The 15316-nt window shown below is 40.8% G+C and overlaps 1 protein-coding gene across 1 annotated transcript in view; it reads left to right on the top strand.

Moving 5' to 3' along the window:
- CSMD1 (CUB and Sushi multiple domains 1) overlaps positions 1-15316 on the top strand; it is a 1813702-nt gene that overhangs the window by 1619135 nt on the left and 179251 nt on the right. Inside the window, exons 34-37 of the mRNA XM_032618622.1 lie at positions 5891-6094; positions 7107-7231; positions 7603-7699; positions 14347-14451. Coding sequence (XP_032474513.1) covers positions 5891-6094; positions 7107-7231; positions 7603-7699; positions 14347-14451 — 531 coding nt within the window. The remainder of the gene's footprint in view (positions 1-5890; positions 6095-7106; positions 7232-7602; positions 7700-14346; positions 14452-15316) is intronic.

Here is a 15316-nt window from a genome sequence, read left to right on the forward strand (position 1 = left end):
AAAATGGATGTCTTTTTATCAAAGCCAAATCCTTCAGATCTAAAGAACTAGAATCATGAATGCAATTTATAAATCACTCAGGAGCACCTGGGAAAGTTTTCGGACCATCTCAGAAGTTAAATTGAACATGGCCTTCTGAAAGATAGTAGTTTAGTGGAAGCCTAGACATTATTTGAACTCTATTGTGTAAAAACATTCTGAATAGTGCTTTCACATACCACATACGACTCCATTCCTCCATAAGTTATTAAAGCTTAAAATTGCGCAGGGACCTTCTGACTTGCATGGCTATGGGCTGTGTAACCCTTGTTCACAGACAGTTCTGTTGTAAAGAGCTGTTCAGACTTCGGTGGAGAATGAGTGCAGGTGTCAGGTACAAAAAGCCGTAGTACGCGACCCAGGCAGCTCCTGACCCTCCGTGTCGCCCTGGTGAACAACACGGAGAAGGTGGTGGTGAGGATGTTGCTGCCCCTCTGATCTGGTGAAGAAATGAAAGTATAGAGGCTTTTTTTTTTACCAAGTATTTTAACTTTTATGTCTCTGCTGGGTTGTATTTGCTTGTTTGCTTTCCATGCTGCTTTGGAGTAGAAGGGTACATTGAAAAGTGAGGGAGGTAAGAGGGTGCATGAGGATACATGGGCACCCAAGAAGGCTAATGGGGTGACCCTTCACACCACAGTGCGTCCTCCTGGAGCGAGAGTCCCTGTAATCATTCTAACAGTCACTTCTGGACACTGTAACATCTCCCTTGAATACTTAAGAGGAGTGCCTTTAAACATGAACGTGTTCAGAATGTTTTAGATTTCCTTTTACGCATCCAGGAGAAACCCCCCGTCCATCCCCACTTGCTAACACCCTGGAACTCCCTGAATGTCCATGGTGGGGATTCCTATAGCTGCCCCTCCTCTTCCTAAGCTCTGGGACCAAGAGACTGGCAGAACCTGCCATCAGTAAATGTGGTTCTACAGGTTTTAATGCTCTTTGTCACTCCATAGAAAATATACTACCCCTAATGTCAAGGTCTTCTAGGTCAATGCAAACATAAAAATCAAATAGTCCTCAGAAACCCGCCGTGTTGGAGACTCACCTACTATTTCTTAACAAGTTCAGCACCGTCTCTCCACACCCCCGGTGGGGGTCCCCTTTCCACCACGGTCCAGAGGAGCTGTCTCTAGGATGGTGAATAAAGTCGAGAATGTGAGTTTGGGTTCTCAGTGGGATGATAACAGTGATTTTATTGCTGCTCGTGGCTATTGTGGTCATTGCAGTCTGGCCTACCAACTAGTGGCCGTCAAGGACCACCGCCGTGACACCTTGCTGGGCTGGAGAAAAGCCCAGCATCCTCTTGGTACACGAAACCCACTCTCATTAAAGTCCCTTTGATTCTATTCTGTGAAGTAGTTATGTTGCACTTAGCAACTTTTTCTGGCCCAAAATACACACCTTTTAATACTAGAATCAACCTTGTTAACACTGGAATCGACACAAGAAGCGAGCTATGTGGCCACAGAGACCAACAAAGGCAGAGCAAGTACTCTTTTCTCCTTTCCTGCTTACTCTGAGGCACATCCTCATCCTCTCTGCTCTGTGCACACGACTGAATGTGTCTGTGTTAAACTTGGTGGTTGACAATGTCTCATCAATATACTATTTGTAATTGTCTTACATTTATGCCTGCTGTTTCCACAGATCGTCTATTTTTCTTGTGTGTTTCAGTGTAGAATTCAACCCGCCTTTTAGTTCCCTCAAAATAACTCACTCACACCAAAATTAGTAAGCCATGCAGGACTTACTGAATATTTCAAGGGGAAAATGGAGCTGTGCTTTTATGTCAAACCTCCCCACTGTGCACAACTTACAAATGCCAGTTGGCCACGTCTTTGTCTTTCCAGGTCACATTTCTCATCTCCCAGCCTCACCACACAGCATCCTGCCTTTAGCCTTCCAGCTGCCGGTCTCCCAGACTCAGCAGCTCTCAGGACTGTCCTCTGCCAGCGTTTTCCTAAAATAAGCAGATACCAGAAACAGAGCTAGAGAGATGGAAATGCTTTTTCTAAGTTTGGGTAGGAGGAATTTACAGTAAGGTTTTCTTTGCGTGAGGTCCTTCCTAGGCACGCAAATACACGTTTTCGTTGATTTTCCCCCAGGCCTCATGTTTCCTCAGATGGCGTAAATTATACAGCTTAGTTGGTTTTCCACTTCTAAGAAACTCACATTTTGTTTCAAGAGCTTATAAAATGCATACTTTTTACAAAGGAGATTGAGCATAAAGTTTTGTGCATAATTCAGTGATGTATGCTTTGAATTCACCGACTAGTAATGGCTTGTCAAATCAGATTTTTAAACTACGAGGACAGGGTGATTTTCAGAAATAGAATATGTCCCTGTGTCACTAAATGAAATAGGAAAGACTGCTTCACTTGGACAGTTACTCTTGTCTGCATTCAGGTTTATTTTATTATCGTTGTTGTTCTCTTTCACTCCACCTACTCTAAAAGAGGTGCAGTAAACGAACTGCATGCACGCATCTGTAGCTTAGAGCATTTGTGGTGATGTAAGATTCCATCACATTATGTTCCCCTTTTCCCCATATTCACAATATCGCCCGTTTTCAGTGTCATGAAAGTCCCAGAGAATACCACCCAGTCTCTGAACCAACACAGTCCTCGGCCTGAGAAGCCAATCACTGTGTTCATCACCGTCTGTTCCAGGCTGACCCCGTTCCCTGCCCACCTGGCACTGGGCTGATTTCAGTCCTGCTTCACAGTAGTGCAGAGCATTTACTGAAAGATGGAGAATAATGGCTACCAGAATAGAATTTCTCTCTGATGTGGCCCGAAACCTCCAGGTGAGGGCAAGCCCCAGAGGGCGGGCTGAAAGGGACAAGTTCATCAGCATGGATTAACTGCTGGAATTTCCCCCCAGATATTACATGCAGTTTTGATGCCTCTATTTCCTAGGTTTCCTCTGTCTCACTTTCTCAGATACTGAAAATTGGTTTCTTAGCTTTGCAAACTTCTTCCTCTAAAAATTGTCCTCCATCATTTCATTCAAATGCGGGTATTATTCACTTATTGTTATTTTCCTTGAAAATAGACAACTCTGAAGTTCATGAAGAAAGGTTTAATAGTGACATGTGTACAGATGACCCTCGGTGGTGTGTTTCTCCTCATTTGTGATACCCTGGAAAAATGCTATGTTTGAGGCCACTTAGACAAGTGTGGAAGCTTGGCCACGAATACAGGGTGCTTCCCAAGTAGTTCAGGACAAATTGAACAGTTAAGATTGGAGATATTTCTCCATATTTGTAAAAAATTCTCAAGAATTGATAGCGGAATATCATTTTATGTATTTGTTTATTTATTTATTTATCACTTTCATGCTACTGTTCAACTGTAACAAAAAACCCAGACATAAAAATATGGCAAATATAAGTTTTAAGCCATATTTTATTACAGTAGAATATTTTATATTCTGCATTGTTTTCAGTTATAGAAAAGAACATTCTGAAGTATCATTAATTTTATTGACTATAGCTATTAGACAGTATACACAATTTTATTAACTTTTGCCTTCTGATCAAAAATATTTCAACACTGAATTGAAACGTAGTTTCATCAAAACAGTCTTCTGACTTCCATTCTCATAGAATTGCTTCCTGACCAGCAATTTACCCAAATGGTGTCTGTTATTGTTCAGGTTCAATTCAAAACAAGATGCCAGTGTATTGGGGAAAGGATCTTAAAGACAGAAGGATTATTTTTAAATAAAATGGCCCCTTTCGAATGAAGGCACACGAGGATGGCGAGGAACGGGGTCTTGGAGACAATAAACACAAACTGACTTTTAACTCAGGGACAGAAGCCAAAAATGCAGACTCCCAAGTGCATACCTTGTGGCTCTGTTTCTCAAAGAGTCTGTTTGGGGTGGCAGACCCCTTTGCCACTGAAGTATTTTTCAAACTTTATCTCGTGCCTCTTTTTATAAATAGAAAAATCTCATAGCGATAATTCGCTGCCTATCAGTGAATTCTGATCTACAGCCTGAGTACACATCTCACCGGAATGAGGCTCAGCCGCCAGGCCCAGCATCAAAGACCATAAGATCCACACTCCGTGGAGAACCTGGGGACAAGAAGAAAGTACGGGGTGGGGGGTAGTTACAGGATGCAGGCTTGTGCTGGGGGACCCGGGGCGGGACCGCGGGCAGCATGATTTTGCTTGGGATTCACCGCTGTCAGGGGTTCGCTGTGACGATGGGCATCTTTGTTTTTACGTCGGGTGTAGAAGGAACGGAGCAGGGCTGCAACTGTGATTAGTAAAGGTCATGATTCATGTTAGTCTGGAGAGGGGAATTTCTGTTCTTTTCTGTGGCTTGCATAGTGTCCCCAGTATTGCTTGTGATCACGAACAGGCAGTGACCTCGGAGACTGTGTGTGGTCAACAGGAGGACAGCCAGCTCTCAGGCCGGGCAGCAACCAGGTGTCGGTGTCAGAGCTGCTCGTTGTCTTTCTCCCAGCCTTCAGGCCAAATGATGTCCCCACCAGCTGGAATATATTATTAAACTTTGTTCTTTGCTGTATAGACTCTTTTTTTCATTTCCAAACCGACAGTTATAATATTAGATACGTTGGGGAAGTGTCAGCACTCCCTCCAGCCCCAAACTGCTCTCCCATCCCCACCTCCCACCTCGGAGAATCGCTGGTCCAATGGGAAGACCCCTGGGAATGAGGCCATCAGCTGGGTCTTATTACCAGCTCTGCTCTCAGACCCTGGCGCAAACTCCCATTCCCCTCTGTTCCCTCCCAAGTCTTTCTGTACAGAATGAATTGTTTAACTGTATGTTTTCTTATGGTATGTGGGGTTTGTTTTTATTATGGTAACATGAGATTTACCCTCTCAGGTTAAGTCCTTTAAATCATTGTTTAAAATGAACGGATTACACTGTTTAAAATTAGCAGTGCGCAACCCAACACCTTTAACTATAGGCACAGCTTTGTATGGGAGATCTTTAGGACTTGGGCGTCTTACATGACACACTTTATACCTGTTTAACAGCAGCTCCGCACTTGCCGCTCCCCTAGCTCCTGGCAGCCACTGGCTGCTCTCTGCTTCTGTAAGTTTGTCTCTCTTAATTGCTTCCTATGCGTGAGACCACGCGGCATTTGTTCTTCTGTGACAGGCTTATTCCACTTAGCGTGTGGAATTCGGGTCCATCCATGTTGTTGCAAATGGTAGGATTTCCTTCCTTTCTAAATGGCCGAATAATATTCCATTGTAGGTATGGACTATATTATTTATCCATTGGTGGACATGGAGGTTGTTTCCATAGCTAGGCTATTGCAAGTAATGCTGTTATGTACATGGTGGTGCAGATATCTCTCCAGGATAGTGATTTCATTTCCTTCAGATAAATACCCAGAAGTGGGATTGCTGGATCATATGGTAGTTCTATTTTTAATTTTGCTATTAAATCACCATGGCCATTTATAAATAATCCTTTACGTAACAGCTTTTCTTACTAGAGTCTGAGGTCCTCGAGGATAAGTACAGGTTCTTAGTCATCTCATTATCCCTGGCGCAATGATCTGGGTGCTTAATTAATTGTAAATGCATGAATATCGTTCAGTCCTCATAAAGCACTAATTCTCCATATGCCATGTTTTCCTCTCCGGAAATGGGAATACGAGGTGGTCCTCAGGGTTGACATGAAGATGCGTGTAGATGTGGAAGTGCTCCCTAAATCGTCCCCTACAGAGACTGTGAAAGACATTATTAATTTCCACATTAACATAAATTCTTTCTAGACTTATCTTAAATTCTATTTTCAAGGAAATATCATGGCTTCACGATGCACATGCAGATGGTTGTGTTGTGTGTCTTGCCTCTAGCTGTTCCTCGGACCAGTGACACCCAGTGCAGCTCTGTTCCCGAGCCCAGATATGGGAGGAGAATTGGTTTGGAGTTTTCAGCAGGCTCCATCGTTCGCTTTGAGTGTAACCCAGGATACCTACTCCAGGGCTCCATGGCCATCCGCTGTCAGTCCGTGCCCAACGCTCTCGCTCAGTGGAATGACACAATCCCAAGCTGCGTAGGTAAGCGTGTGTCCCTAAGGTTGGATAACTTGCACGTGGTCCTCCATCTCGGGGTCACAGCAGCTCTGAAGAGCTGCTCTTCAGTCCACATGAACTGATCCATGCTCCAGACCTATTTAAAGGGCAGTTTATCAGAAATAATTGAGTAGCAGCCAAACCCTAAAAATTATTGTTTCATGGAACAACTCATCAGATTAACAAGCATGAAACATGTTTTCCTTCTCGATACTTATTAAGTATGTCATCTCAAGCCATGGGTATACAACATAATTTCATTTGGGGGAAAAATCACTACAATGTTGATTTGTTATATTACTTGTGTAATGCTCTTTTAATAAATTGGCGCTGATGAAAGTCTGAAAAGTAATAGGTTAACGCAGCCTGAATAACAATGCCATTGTTGGTTGTAGTTTATTTGCTTCATTTTGTGTAAGAACCTCCAGTGCAATCATGATTTAGCACTTGGATTCATCTGTGCATTTTAAGCGTCTCTTCTCTCTGGATTTGCTCATAAATCCCATTAATATCATTTTGAGTTGCGTGTCCGCATATAGAAAACTCTGCAGAACTTCTTAAATTGTAGTAGATCAGTTACTCTAAACAGAATTCACTTCAGAGATGACATCGTTAGACAGTGCCCGAGACTTAGCAGCATAGCGGATACTAATCTATGGTATTGATCATTTAAAAGAGAACACACTAGATGGGTGGGAGACACAAGAGGGAGGAGATATGGGGATATATGTATATGTATAGCTGACGCACTTTGTTATAAAACAGAAACTAACACACCGTTGTAAAGCAATTATACTCCAGTAAAGATGGTAAAAAAAAAAAAAGAGAGAGAGACAACAGACTAAATTTGACCTTGGCTAAAAATGCCATTTAAAGTACCATAGTCCATGTAAAATATCTCTTAATAGCTGATCACACAGTGAAAGAACACTAAGTACAACATTAACATTGTTCTTCACTGTGCTTTATTTTTACTAAATATGGGTTTGTCCTTTAGTACCCTGCAGTGGCAATTTCACTCAGCGGAGAGGTACAATTTTATCCCCCGGCTACCCTGAACCATATGGTAACAACTTAAACTGTATATGGAAGATCATAGTTACAGAGGGATCGGGAATTCAGGTAAGTTCTCAAAGCCCAGAGTCTACTAATAAACAAAGCTTTTGTCCACGGGTTTTTCCTTTCTTTTTTTCCCCCCTTTTTGTATTGGTTATTCTAAATACATAAAGCATAACCTGTTTCTCTTTTCTTACCATTTCTACAAAGTGTTTGTAATCATATTTCTACATCTGAAATAAAAATGATAGACTTTTAGAATAAAATCTATCAGAAGGGCTATTTGTAGAAGTTTTTGGATGTCACTTCCATGATCTCTTTTCTTTGGTTTCGCTTTTCTCTTACATGTATAGTTTTAATTTCATGAAAACCCTATTGGACTAGTCTAATTTTATTAAGCAAAAAATAAATATTACGTTACTATTATTGTTTGGTAGATTCAAGTCATCAGTTTTGCCACAGAGCAGAACTGGGACTCTCTTGAGATTTATGATGGCGGTGATGTGGCTGCACCGAGACTGGGAAGTTTTTCAGGTAAGATGGCACCCATCCCCTTGTTTCCGTGAATCAGAATCGTCAAACACTGACAAACTGCGAGAGAACACTCACTGTTGACGTTTCTCCAGGAGGCTCTTCTGTATACATAACAGTTTCTCTAGTGTTGGGAGTCTTAGAACAAGAGCATCGGAACGCAGGTGTGAAGGAGAAAGCTTTGTCGTCCACGAGCAGGAGGGCTGATGTGAAGGCAGCGGGTCACTTTTGTCAGACCCCCGAGCTGGGAAGAAAGAGTGGGTTATTACCCTGTGGGCCCAACAGGGTGTCTCACTGAAGTTAATTGTGTGAGGGGGGTGGGGGGAATGAACTTTAGATTGGCTGATTTTCCTTTTCTCATATGCTTGTTGGACGTGTTTGGCACGATTGGGGACCACGTAAGGAGGTGGTGGAGCAAGGGGGTAGGGGCACAGATGGAAGGTTGGGGACATATGTGAGAACTGAGAACATGAGTAAACATATGGAGGATGAAGTGAACTGGCTTTCTCAGTGACTGAGAAGGGAGTGGGAAAATGGACATGAGGAAGGCTGGCATGGAGCTGGTTGTGACGGATTTGAATTCGAGACATTAGTGTGAGCTCATGGTCTTCATATGTGTAGCTGTAGACATAGAGGAAGATATAAGTGTGGATGCGGGTGTGTGTGTGTGTGTGTACATATTTCCTACCTCCGTCTTTTGAGAGGTGTAAAACAATAACCCCAGTAGCCATGAACCCACCTCATACCCAATTCTAGGTTTCTAGATATCACTTTCCATACCATTCTCCCTTAAAGGAACTAGTGCTTCTTGGGGAGTTGCTGACTCCAAGGTTCTGATGGGAAAAGCACACATGATGAACCATTTCATATAAAATAGAAATGTATGGATCCAAACTGATGTAAATAGATACATGTGTGAACGGAATGAGTGAAAGAGAAAGCCTTCCCTTGCAGAATCCAGACTAATAAATCTAGAAGGAGAAGGAATTAGAGAATCACCATTTGGCAACCATTAGGACAGTAAATGATTCACATTGGAACATCAGTGAATGCTAAAACTAGTGTGTGAGATTTTGGTGAGGAGCAGAGAGCCACAGTCTCGGTGCGTCTCCCCACCTAGCCCTCATTCACTGCAAAGGACGAAAGAAGTAACTCAAGAGTTGAGAAACCTGACAGACACCACCTTCCTCAGGCAGTCATGTTAAGATCTCCAGTATCAGGACACCTACTCATTGGTGACCTGATAAACCAGGTCACCAATAAATAAATTTGTTCATAAACATATGAACAAATAAGTTTGATTTGGCTTAGAATTGCAGTTGCTGTGGTGCGTAAATACCCCCACCAGGGCTGATTTCAAACAACCAGCATGATGTCACTAAAAGCTGAGTTTGAGAGGAAGTGCCCTGAATTAGCCTCTGGAAGCGTCCCAAGGCAGCTACCTCACACCCCTGAGAGCCGGCAAATATGGTGACCTCTGAAGAATACAGCATCACATTTTGATATTCTTTCCAAAAATGCGTCACCATCTGAATCTAGTCAGAGAACATCAGACATTCTCTTTGGAGGTTATGTTGCTAAAGAAAAATCATTTTATTAAATGCCTTCACCTTTTTTGGAGGACTGGTTTTGAAGTTTGGCTGCACTGAGACTTACGGCAGTGAAAACATCTGATTTATTACTGCACAGCGGCCCTGCATGTTTTGTTTTGTTTTTTTTAAACTACTCACTCTCAATCTTTTGTAATGCCATTTTCTAAACTTATGTTCGAGTGTAGTCTCAGCTTAAATGAATATTGATATAATACTAAAATTGTGAGAACCCCCTATGTAAACAACAGCAAATCCTTTCAGGCATGCATTTGATTAACTTATAAAATGTTAAAGAAAAATATTTCACATGAGTAATTTTTATTAAGTTTTATCATGGTATAATTTGTAAAAATAATTTTTTTGAATTATAATTTTCTAAAATAAAAATTGATTTTGAAAAATATTTTACATATAAAAAGTGACTTGTGTCTTTCAAAAGTATCAAGTTCATGAAAGGGAAAGAAAGACTAAGAAACTATTCCAGACAAAAAAAAAAACTGAAGGGAGGTAATCATGGATGGAGTACTTTTGCTGGAAAACCCATTATTGGCAGATTGTCAAAATTCCGGTGATTTCTCTAGAATACATGGTACTGTTGCATCTGTGTTAGTTTTTTTTGTTTTGGGGTTTTTTTTAGAACTGCTCTGTTTGAAGAAATGCACAATGAGTTTTTACAAGAAGTGAGTCGTCATGTCTACAATTTGCTCACAGAGGGTTTAGAATAAAATAATTTTACACACATATGTATTGTGGAAACATAGACATAGATATCATTATTATGTAATATGTGGCCAAATAGTGGGTATATGGGTGTTTTCTGTACTATATTTGCAACTTTAAGCTAAAAATTATTTAAAATATTTTAAAAGGAGTCTTTTTTTAACTTTATATGGAAGAAATAACACATCAGCCATGAAATCTGAATATGTTTTAAAATGTTTAAAATATGTTTTACACTTTTTTGTTCCTATGATACTTTCAAAATATTTACAAAGGAGAATCTGAACCCATTTTAAAAGTTAGTTGTTGACTGAAAACAAACAAGAATGGGTAGTTGTTAGAGGTACATATTTCCGGAAAAATGATTGACTGACTTCTTGAATAAATTCAATTTTTTAATTTTCCTTTTCTGTCTGGATAGCCATGTGTATGTAGGACTCACATTGTAAGCCATTTAAAATCATTTTGGGAAGTAGACAGCTTATAAGTTTTAAGTGGATAAGACAGAGCAAAATTCATACCAATTTGTAGCTGACAATTGGGATTGAGGGAAAGTAAATATCCATGTGCTGCGAGTGGAGTCTGCAGAGCTGTAATGCAATTTCTCAGCTTTCTGTGTGTGCGGTTCTGTCTAGGTCACAGTGAGACAATGCGATCAAAAGTATTCTGCCTGTGGCAACAGTTTTTAAAAAATCTCTCAGTTGCTGGGCTTCCCTGGTGGCAAAGTGGTTGAGAGTCCGCCTGCCGATGCAGGGGACACGGCTTCATGCCCCGGTCCGGGAAGATCCCACATGCCGCGGAGCAGCTGGGCGCGTGAGCCATGGCCGCTAAGCCTGCGCGTCCAGAGCCTGTGCTCCGCAACGGGAGAGGCCGCAACGGTGAGAGGCCCGCGTACCGCAAAAAAAAAAACAAAAAAACAAAAAAAAACCTCTCAGTTGCATTTTGAACAGTGGGAATAAGCTGCTTCTGAGAGTCCTTTCTGAGCAGAGCCCTAAGCGGGAGCCCCCTGCAGGGGCGCGCAGGGCAGGACTCTGTGGCTGCAGCAGGTGCCGGCCGCCTAGCATCCTCCCAGCACCCCCAGCACGCCTCATATGCCACCTGGGGCATTGAGATCCAGCATCTTTTGTAGGAAAACAAATGACTATGTATCATCACAGAAGTACAAACAGGATTGTCGTTCATGAATTTACTTGCTACAATTAATAAGAACATTTAGAGGGGACGTGATAATCCACAAAGCACTTTCACACACACAGCACATGTATGACTCACATATAAGGGATGTACTGTTATCTTTATTTTACAGAATTAGAACATATTCAAATGCTTTCAGTGACAGAACTGATTTGTGTCAGAGTCAGGAGTGGAAGCAGTTTTTCTGATTCCACTGTAAGACAGGGAAGATAAACAAAAAGTCAAAAGTGTGTGTTGAGTACCTGTGTGTGGAAATGACTTGACTGGGGGCTAGAGGCTATTAAATACACTGATTACCTGAAGTTACAGGTAAAACCAGACAGAAAGTAGTACAGGTGCTATAATTAAAACTTACCTGGTTAGATAACATTGTTCTTTCTGCAGACATTATCCAAATATACAGAAATAATACATGAGTGAGAGGACAGCAAACGTCATACAATTTGGAAAAAAAATGGGTTAAAACTGGAGTTTTGGGTGCATGTCTCCTTCTTGTCTTGAGGTCACCCCACTTTGCAACATTCCCCTATCTGCACTCCATTAGCTATTAATTAGTTTCAAGAATAATCTCTCTTTATATGTGTCTGCTGACCTGCAGGAATAGGCTTATGTTTCCCCCTCCATGACTGTGCAATTAAAAAAAGTCTATGTATGTATGTATCTGTCTATCTTCACGCATCAAACCAAGGTCAGATAACAAAGGGGTTAAATCTGAAGACATTTTCTTTTTTTTTTTTTTGCCGTAAGCAGGCCTCTCCCTGTTGTGGCCTCTCCCGTTGCGGAGCACAGGCTCCGGACGCGCAGGCTCAGCGGCCATGGCTCACGGGCCCAGCCGCTCCGCGGCATGTGGGATCTTCCCGGATCAGGGCACGAACCAACCCGTGTCCCCTGCATCGGCAGGCGGACTCTCAACCACTGCGCCACGAGGGAAGCCCTGAAGACATTTTCTAAATGTTTATCATTCAGCAAACACTTAGTTTGAGAAGAGTGGAGATTTTTGAATGAGTAGGAATAAGAAAGGCAAAATGGATAGAGGAGAGGGAAAGAGCATCCCAGACTATGATTATGGGAACACCTTGAACAGGAAAATGAGTTGTGAAATAGAGTAGTGAGAAGCAGCTAGAAATGCAGGTAGTAGTTAGATCAGGCAGGGTCTTTAGGTCAAATCAAGGAGGCTGAAATTTTATCCTAAGATGACCAGGAATCCAGGAGAATTGTAACATGACATAATCATGTGTCCATCTTAAAAAGAACCTTCAGGTTCCTGAGTGGAGAATGAATTGGATTGAGGCAACAGTAGATTCAGGAAACAAGTTAGGAGTGTGGTACTATCCCCTCATCCTGGTTAATAGCACTGGTGGCTTGTGCTGGGATGATGGTGGTCAAGATGGAGGGATGGAGTGAGTGAAACCAAGAAGGATGGAGGAGGCTGGCTCGTTAGGGCCCGACAGCTGCCTGTAGGGCAGCACAGGTCATGGAGAGGGAGGGGGCCTCTGATGGGAGGACTTCAGCGGGTGTTAACAGTGTGGATGGACGTGGGGACACAGGAGGTCACCCAGGCTCTGCAGGGATGATTATGAGTTGAGTTGTGTTCACATCATCTTCCAAGAGTCTTTGACAACCAAGTGATGGGACGGATGGCTGGAGTCCTTACCTGGAGTCATTGTTTAATTACAGCTGTCGGAGGATCTTAGAATCATTTAAGCAGAGAGTGAAGGGTGACAAAGGATATTATCCTTGCAACATTCTTCATCTGTCTTGGATAATTATCAGTTTATTTCCTTGTTTTGTTATTTAAAGTTATATTTCTTTCTTTATACATTAGCATCACCTTCATCTAGTAATTTGCCTGCACCATGATGAGTTTTACGTGATGGGTATTTCCTTCACATATAGGAAGTGTGTACTTATTCAGAGGATGATTTGAATACAGTAGAATATCAAGCATGTACCCTTTTGGTAAAAAGGGATTTAAGCTAGCTATTGTTTTCCCATATTACAATACATTCCGCCCACATGTTTTACACTTCTGGCTGATGAACACACGCTTTTCCTCGGCACCTTGGGTACCCTGGCTTTTTTGTCACCCTGGTCCTCAGCATCACTAAATCTCCTGATTTGTCAGCTGCTATCATGTAGGTTAGACCATTTTAATTAAACGAGGCATTATGTAAAATAAACCTGTATTTTCCTTTCCATGTGTGTTTCATTGAAATCATTTGCAGATCTCAGAAAGAAGATTATTCAGTACGAGTCACACAGGGATAGAGAAGAGAATATATAGTCAAAAGCAACCTCTTCTGGATAATATATTGCATCAGATCTACAGTCTAACTGCTTCCCCAACCTCCGTATGACTTGCGTGTTGAGACTTTGTCCCCTCTTTGTTCGTGACAAGTGAAAAAAAAAAGCAAATGGTTATGTTGATAAAAGAAAACAATGTGAAGAGTCAAATGAATGGTGAAGCATAAAAATTTGTGTGTTTTCACTGATACGATAAAGAGATGTCACATCTGCCTGAGGAAGGCAGAGAAAATGTGGAATTTCTTACTGGACCTGGAAGAAGAGAGTGGCTAAAAGTATAACCATCAAAGCCAATACTTGGGTTAAATATGTGGTGATCAGACAAGTTAAAGGGATCTGTAAACCTAAACAAATATCCTCAGTGACTTTTTTTGAAGTATAGTTGACTTACAATATTGTGTTAGTTTCAGGTGTGCAGCAAAGTGATTCTGTTAAATATGTGTATATTTTCAGATGATTTTTCATTATAATCTGAAAATTATAAGTTATTACAAGTTAATGAATATACTCCCTGTGCTCTACAGTAAATCCTTGTGTTTATCTATTTTGTATACAGCGGTGTGCATCTACTAATCCCAAACTCTTAATTTATCCCTCCCTCCCTCCCTCCCTCCCTCTCCCCTTAGGTAACCATGAGTTTGTTTTCTATGCCTGTGAGTCTATTTCTGTTTTGTAAATAGATTCATTTGTATTATATTTTAGATTTCACATATAAGTGATATCCTATAACATTTGTCTTTCTCTAACATATATCACTTAGTATGATATTCTTAGTGATTTTATAATGCGAAGAGTGAACGCATCACTGATGTTAAAGCTCAACTGCATCACTTCTCACAGGTACCACCGTGCCAGCACTGCTCAACAGCACATCCAATCAGCTCTACCTGCATTTCCAGTCGGATATCAGCGTGGCAGCTGCTGGCTTCCACCTGGAATACAAAAGTAAGGTCACCTGTTTCTGCATCTGGCTTTCATTGGGATATTGAGTAATTTTCTTAAAGGGAAAATAGATCCCTGCCCTTATTGCACAGTGAAATTTTATTCTAAAACTATGTTTGGAAGTTCCACGAACTTGCGTGTTACAAAACCGATCTCTATGAACTATGTTATTATTATGTTATATAATTTTATAACAATTATAATATTTATAATATAATTTATATTATAATATATATTTATAATATAATTATAATATATTCTTATATTGAGCTATATTTTTATTATATTATATATTCTAATTATATTATGAAAGACAATAGGGGAATGAAGAATTTAGCATCTGGAATAATTAGATAAAACATCGACTATGCTTTCAGGTTGGTTGTGTTAAAAAAAGTACAAAATAACCATTTGTAATATTACTAGTTTTCTTGTGAGTGATAGCAAATATTCATGTAAGTTTAAAACATTGACTATGCTTTCAGGTTGTTTGTGTTAAAAAAAAGTAGAAAATAAACATTTGCAATATTACTAGTTTTCTTGTGAGTGGTAGCAAATATTCATGTAAGTTTCCAAAAATGTAGAAAGTCATAATTTCCAAATAGATTATGGTCATAAGCCCTTTCTATTTCTAGTCTTAGAGGCTGGTAGAATCAGACTAGCAAAGAGCAGCCACTTTAGTGCCTGCCTTTGTGTATTATTCATTTTAATTGGAAGAAGGTAATGCAAAGTAGATGCTAACCTTTTAAAAATGGATGTGAGACTGAGTTAATAGTCTGATAAATGGGATGACAAAGGTCAAATTCACAGATCTTCTTTGGCGTTTGATTATGCAGGTAAACCTTGTAAAAGTGAAATAAGAATTTCC

Source organism: Phocoena sinus, chromosome 21 (assembly GCF_008692025.1).
Source record: "Phocoena sinus isolate mPhoSin1 chromosome 21, mPhoSin1.pri, whole genome shotgun sequence".
NCBI lineage: Eukaryota > Metazoa > Chordata > Mammalia > Artiodactyla > Phocoenidae > Phocoena > Phocoena sinus.